The 7,097-nt window shown below is 47.5% G+C and overlaps 1 protein-coding gene across 1 annotated transcript in view; it reads right to left on the bottom strand.

The window, feature by feature from the left end:
- Window positions 1-7,097, bottom strand: part of GRM4 (glutamate metabotropic receptor 4) — a 326,984-nt gene that overhangs the window by 285,152 nt on the left and 34,735 nt on the right. The window contains 1 exon segment of the mRNA XM_020999609.2: window positions 5,229-6,207. Within this exon segment, the coding sequence (XP_020855268.2) occupies window positions 5,229-5,753 (525 nt within the window). The 5' untranslated portion in view covers window positions 5,754-6,207.

The following is a 7,097-nucleotide window of genomic DNA, read 5'->3' as shown; positions in this document are numbered from 1 at the left end:
CGAAGTGAAGTGAGCAGAACCAGAATATTGTACACAGAAACAGCAATATGGCCATGAGGATCAACTGGGAAGACTTAGCTACTCTGATCAATACAATCATCTAAGACAGTTCCAAAGGTCTCATGATGAAAAAACAGTATTCACTTCCAGAGAGAAAACTGATGAACTCTGAGTGCAGATTGAAGCATATTTTTTCTTGGTTTTTTGGGTTTTTTGCAACATGGCTAATATAGAAATATGTTTTATACAACTTTGTGTATGTAATGGGTATCATACTGTTTGCCTTCTCAATGGGTGGGGGAAGGAGAGAATGTGGGACTCAAAATTTAAAAAATAAACTGGTCCTGGAGTCAGGAGGACCTGAGTTCAAATCCAGCCTCAGACACTTACTAGTTTGTGATCCTGCGCAAGTCACTTACCCCCAATTGCCTCCAAAAATAAAATAAATTAAATTAAATTAAAAAATGTTTATCGGTTGATTGACTAATTAAAATGAGGAAATAAAATTAGATATTTTCTAAGGTCCAACATGTTCCCTAGGACAGAATCTCAGTCTAGGAACATGACAGATACAAAGGTCAGAATAATAATTGCTGATATTTATATGAGACAGCCTTAGCATAGAGTGCTAGACTTGAAGCCAAAAAGACCTGGGTTCAAGTCTGACCTCTGAAACATACTGGCTGTGTGACCCTGGCCAAGTCTCTTAGCTTCTCAGTGATCTAGGCAACTTTCTAAGACTACACATTGGAGAAAATGCTTCCCACTTCATTGGTGGAGGAAGTTTTATCATCTGGAAGTTCTCTATACCATTGAAATCCCAAACTTAGTCCCTAAACTAACACTTCGAGATTTACAAAGTACATATTATCTCAACTCACAACACCCCTGTGAGGAAGATGCTATTATTCCCATTTTACAGATGAGAAAACTGAGGTCAGAGAAGTGACTTGTCCAGACTCACACAGTTGGCAAATATCTGAGGCATTCAAATTCAGGTCTTCTTGGTTCCAAATTCAGCAGTCTATCTACTAGCACAAGGCCATGTGTGGCCTCATGGCCACAAGTTCCCCACCCCTGTACCAGGCCAAGTTGACACCTTCCCTTCTTAGAAAAGGTTGGGAGTTCAAAACCCTGAATACACTATAGTGGAGCTCTGTTCTTAACAGGGCATGGCTCTCTGGGTAGAAGAAGGAGGAGGAATATAGTTGGAAATGTAAGTTATGTAAAATTGAAAGATACTAATAAAAAAAAGTTTAAAAAATAAGTTTGAGGCCTGAGGTTAGGACAAAGAACCCCTAGGAGACTCACACACACAAAACAGCCCCCAGGAGAGAGTAGCATAGACATCAGGATTCCAGTATTTAAAGACATTAATGCCATTTGTAAAATGACTAGACCAGGGGTGGGGAGCCTGCGGCCTAGAGGCCACATGTGGCCCTTTGAAGCCAAACTTGGGAGTTGGATTCCATCAGGGGGCCACACTTGAGCACCTAGAGGGCCATGTGGCTTTGGGACCACAGATTCCCCACCCATGGACTAGACCATACACAGATGGGTTTTTCGGAAAGAATTCTGTTACTAAAAGCTGGCCATCTCAAGAACTATCCTGCCTTCCCTCAACCCTGGGATATCCCCTCTCTCCACTACAACCACCACCACCCTCACCACCCCCGTAAGAATCTTCAAGCCATAGAGAGAGCAGACCTCATCTCGCCTCCAGAAGAAACTGAACCCTAGAATGCACAGGAGGCAAAGAGTCATCGACCCAAGGTTTCTCGGTGTTTAGAATGCACCAAGTGCCATATCATGCAGTACAAATTTTCTACCTTAATCAAACCTCAGGCTCACTGAAACCTGAAAATTGAGAGCACTCCTCCCACAAGAGCCCAGAAGGCATTCACCATGCAGTGGAAAGAGCCCTGGACTGGGAGATGTCACCCTTTCTGTCCAATAAGCTCCAGTAGCTCCCACACCTTCTGTTTGGTATTTAACAGTCTGCATAGCCTTAGCTGCTCCTATCTTTCCAATCTTCCCCTACGTTTTTCCCCTCTACACAGTACAATCCAGCAATACTGGCCTACTTCCTGTAGGACACTCCATTTCTTTTTCAAGCCTTTGACCTGAAGGTTCCCCGTGCATGGAAGGTTTTCCCTCCTCACAGTTTCCTCTCTTGACACCTCTGGCTTCTTTCAAGACTCAGTTCAAATGCTGTCTTCTTTAGGAGAGGGTCCCAGTCCCATTCCCCACCCCACCCCAACCATCTGATAATTTTACCAGTTTTTTACTAAGTAAAATTTGATAATTTTGCTAATAATTAGGTACCTGCTTCTTGTGCCTTATTTTGCAATGTGTATGCTTGTGTGTGAGAGAGAGTGCGAGAGCAGGAAGATGGGTTTGTTTGTGGCAGCCTTGGGAAGGAGAGCCCCACCCAGGCACTGGCCACCATATTCCCTCCTCCATTCCTCAGGGAAGTGGGCCCAGCCTTCTCCCAGGAGAGAGACAGTTTTTTAGGGAAAGATCAGGACTTTTCAGGAGTCACTCTCTTTCTACTTAATATCTTCTATTTGCCTATTTGTTTAAATGCTGTTTCCCTCATTACAATGTAAACTTCTAGAGGGTAGGGACTGTTTTTGTGTTTTTACCTTTCTGTCTATCCTCAGGGTTTGGCACCACAATTGATACATAATAAGAGCTTAATAAATCTTTGTGGATTGATTGATTGATCGATTACTAAAATAAAAACAAAAACATGCTTTCCATAACAGTACATCTAAAATAACACCAACAGCTTTGTTTCTGTAATAAAACCCTGAGCAGGCCAGTCAAATACAAGGGCAGCAGGGCAGCTAGGTGGCGCCATAGTGCACAGAGTGCTGGGCCTGAAGTCAGGAAGACTCATCTTGAGTTCAAATGTAGCTTCAGACACCTACTAGCTGTGAGACCCTGGGCCAGTCACTTAACCTTGTCTGCCTCAGTTTCCTCATCTGCAAAATGAGCTGGAGAAGGAAATGGCAAACCACTCCAGAATTTCTGCTAAGAAAACCCCAGATGGAGTCATGAAGAGTTGGACACATCTGAACTACAGGAAAACCATCAGAAGGCCTAGGTCCTGGTTCTGCAGCTAACTATGGACATCATTCTTGCCATCTCTAAAATGAAGGAGACGGTTTTAGGGGGACCACACCTATGATTGCATTTGGTGCAGAAGTCCCCAGGAAAAATCTACCTCTACCTGTGTTAATTAGCTCTTGTCTTACAGCTTACAGTACTATAGAGCTCCCTGGGACATTGAAAAGCAAGAAGGCATTGCACAGTCAGTATGCACCAGAAGCAGAACTTGAACTCAGGTCTTGCTGACTCTGAGGTTCTATCTTTATGCACTAAGCCTTAAATGCCTCTCTCACAGGGAGAAGCAGATAATCTGAGGCTCTTTCCAGCTCTAATGTGGTATGTGATACAATTGATATGATAGGATATCACATATGAGATATGATATGTGTCCAGCCTCCTTTCTGTCTTTCCACACCTCCCTCCCACTCCCCTCCAAACCAAGTTAAGTCAAGCATTTATTCTGGGCCTACAATGTGTCAGACTTCCTGCAGAAGGTAGGATTTCCTCACTAATTCTCCTGCCACATAATATTAGCTACGGAAATGGGATCCGGAGAAAGTGCCCATGTAAGGACCTTCCCTTCACACAGCTTCACTGGCTCTCTACCACCACGCTCTCAAAGGGCCAATGTGCCTTCTATTCCAGACCAGGCTCCCAGGCTGTCCTGAAAAGTCCTGATCTTTCCCTGAAAAACCATCTCTCTCCTGGGAGAAGGCTGGGGAAAGGAGGAGGGAATGTGATGGCCAGGGCCTGGGTGGGGCTCTCCCTCCCATGGCTGCCACAGACAAACCCATCCTCCTGCTCCTGCACTCTCTCACACACACAATCACACACACTGCAAAACAAGGCACAGAGAAGCAGGCACATAATTATTGGTAAAATGCTTGTAATGGGTTTTGGTTTTTTTTTCTCTCCACCCGGTAGCTTTCAGTAGTTGTAGCAGCTTAGCGAAGCACTTGGCTCCGATTGAATTGCAAATCAGCAGCTCTTGCCCCAGGAAGGAAGAAAGGAAGCAAGGGGAGAGGGGGAGGGGAGAGAAGGGAAGGGAGGAGGAGGATGGGAGACAGGTAAGAAGAGAAGGGAGAAAAGAATAGGGAGGGAGAGAAAGAGGGAAGGAAGGAAGGAAGGAAGGAAGGAAGGAAGGAAGGAAGGAAGGAAGGAAGGAAGGAAGGAAGGAGGGAGGGAGGGAGGGAAAAGGAGGGAGGAAGGGAAGGAAAGAAGGAAGGGAGGAAGGGAGGGAAGGAGAGAGGGAGGGAAGGAAGAAGGAAGGGAGGGAGGAAGGGAGAAAAGAAGAAAAGAAAGAAGAAAGGGAAGGAGGGACAGAAAATGAGGGAGGAAGGAAAGGAGGGAGGGAGAAAGGAAAGGAAGAAAGGGAGGGAGGGAGGGAAAAGGAGGGGGAAGGGAGGGAAGGAGAGAGGGAGGGAAGGAGGGAGGGAGAAGGAAGGAGGAGGGAGGAAGGAAGGAGGAAAGGAGGGAAGGAGGGAGGGAGAGGAGGGAGAAGGGAAGGGAGGAGACAAAGAAGAAAGAAAAAATAGGGAGGGAGGGAAGAAAGATAGAAAGAAAGGAAGGAGAGGGAAAGGAGGAGGGGAGGGGAGGGAAAGGAGGAGAAGGAGAATAAGGTACAGGTAAGGAAAGAAAGAAAGAATAGGGAAGGAAAAGGAAAGAATAGGAAGGGAAGGAGGGGAGGGGCGAGGGAGGAAAAAGAAAGGGAGAAGGGGATGGGAGACAGGGAAGAAGCGAAGGCGGAAAAGAATAGAAAGGAAGGGAGGGAGGTAATAATAGATGAAAGAGAAAGAAGGCAAGAGAAGGGACAAGTGGAGGAAAAGAAGTAAGGGAGGGGAGAAGGGAAGGAAAAGAAAAGAGGAAGGGAAGGAACAGAAAGCAAGAGAAGAGAAAGGGTGAAGGGGAAGAGTAGGGAAAGGCAAAATAAGAGAAGCAGTGCTCAGTAGCTAATGAACATCAACAGAAAAATCTCTTTTTCTGCACCCTCAATAGCAGCCCTTACAGGCCTGGGAGAGAGCTTCCTGCTCTCTCTGAAAACAAGAGGGGAAGAGGAAGAGGAAGAAGCAGCACAGCCTGTAGTTCCAAGGCTCCAGCACCAGGGGCGCACTCACCTTGAAGAGGCGAAGGATGTTGGCCACCATGATGGAGACTGAGCTGCCTGAGGCCCCAATAACGCCCACCACGCGCTCGGGCTTGGTGATGATGGGTGGCCCTCCGTTGACACAGCGCACCTCAGTGCCGTCCTTTTCGATCAGCGCCTGCACGAAAGTCAATGACTGCTCGAGAGCATGGGTATCCCTGGAGCAGGTGTCCAGGATGCGGGCACCCAGTGTGATGTTGGGCAACAGGTCAGGGTCGTTATTGATCCGGTCAAGTGCAAACAGCATGGCCTCCAATCGGTGGATGCCCTTCTCCTTCTTAAGCTCTCCACAGGCTTTACCCTCGGAGCCCCTCCCGTGGACTGGAAACAGGCCACCCAGAGTGATGTCCCCGTCGATCCGGATGGAGTTCATGTGGGGATGACCCTGACCTCTGGGTTTGCCCAGGGAAGGGGCCACCCAGAAAAAGCATAGGCTGAAAAACAGCAAGAGAGGCAGCCGCTGTAGGCACCAGCAGCCTCTGCTCTTCCTAGTCATTGCCAAAGGACAGCAAGGGAAATTAAGTCCTAGAGACCCATGAACAGCAGACAGAGTGACCCAGCCCTAGTGAGGTGCTGTAGCCTGAATTAGCATGGGCTTCTGCTCCAGGTTCCCCCAAGGCTCTCACGGGGATCAGCTTAGGAGCAAAGCTTTGGGGAGTTCCCATGAGATCCAAGGTGCCAGACCATGATGCCTTGTTCTCTTGGACACTAGTAATGCAATCCCAGGAATGAAATTCAGTGACTCCGGAGGATTCCACAATCCATGCCAGGGAGCAGCAGGGAACCAAAGGGGTATCAGACGGCAGGTGGTCTATGTTTCACAGGATTCACAAGTCCTGATGGCTGCTCCTTCAGCTGATCACTGCAGAGAGAGACGTGAAGGCTCTTGGCTTTTCATAATGTGGCGTCTAGAAAAAATAGTTCTGTTCTTCCAACCTTAGAAAGTGGAGCTAGAGAGAGAGAGACAGAGAGAGAGAGAGAGAGAGAGAGAGAGAGAGAGAGAGAGAGAGAGAGAGACAGAGACAGAGAGAGAGAGAGAGAGAGAATCAAACAAAAGCCCAAAGAGGACATTAACTATTCTGATCTCTCATCAGGCAGCCAGAGAGATGGAGATGCCAGAGGTTATCGCCAAAGGCTTTGCAAATCTCCAGAATTTGATTGCCTTCCAGTTATCCTACTCAAGAGGGAGTACAAAGTAGAAATCTAGCCCCTTTGGAAGATAGCTGAAGCTCCCTTTTCCCCCATCTGCAGCTCAGAGCATCCACAAGGGAGATGCCTACGTCTCCCAAGGGCCGAGCGTGCTGTGGCCAGAAACAGCTGTGCGACACATGTCACCCTAAGCAACACACACACACACACACACACACACACACACACACACACACACACACACACACACACACAGAGCTTCCCTTGCTTCAGGGCCCTACACAGATGCTTGCTCACAGTAAGTCAGGATGTGTGAGACACAAGTCCCTGGCTGGTAATCCCCTGGAGAAACCCAAGTGCCTCACTCCACTGCCCAGTGGCTACTTCATCCCCCTCTTCTGTCAATCAACAAATGTTTCCTAAGTACCTACCAGGTACCAATCACTCCCTACTAGGTGCTAGGCACTAGGGATGGGGAGATGGGAGTAGAGTGTGTCAGAAACGACTAGAGGTCAAGACACAAAGATGTGATGACTAGATACACACTTCATTCATTCATTCATTCATTCAGAGTGGAAGAAACACTGGCTCTGGAGACAGAAGACCTAGATGAAAATCCCAGCTTAGCTTTTGACTGTACCTGTGTGGACCACAAGCAAGTCAACACGTCTCTGGGCCTCAGTTTCCTCAC

Source organism: Phascolarctos cinereus, unplaced genomic scaffold (assembly GCF_003287225.1).
Source record: "Phascolarctos cinereus isolate Bilbo 61053 unplaced genomic scaffold, phaCin_HiC Scaffold_5;HRSCAF=322, whole genome shotgun sequence".
Classification (NCBI taxonomy): Eukaryota; Metazoa; Chordata; class Mammalia; order Diprotodontia; family Phascolarctidae; genus Phascolarctos; species Phascolarctos cinereus.
This window is presented reverse-complemented; position numbering and strand designations above follow the sequence as displayed.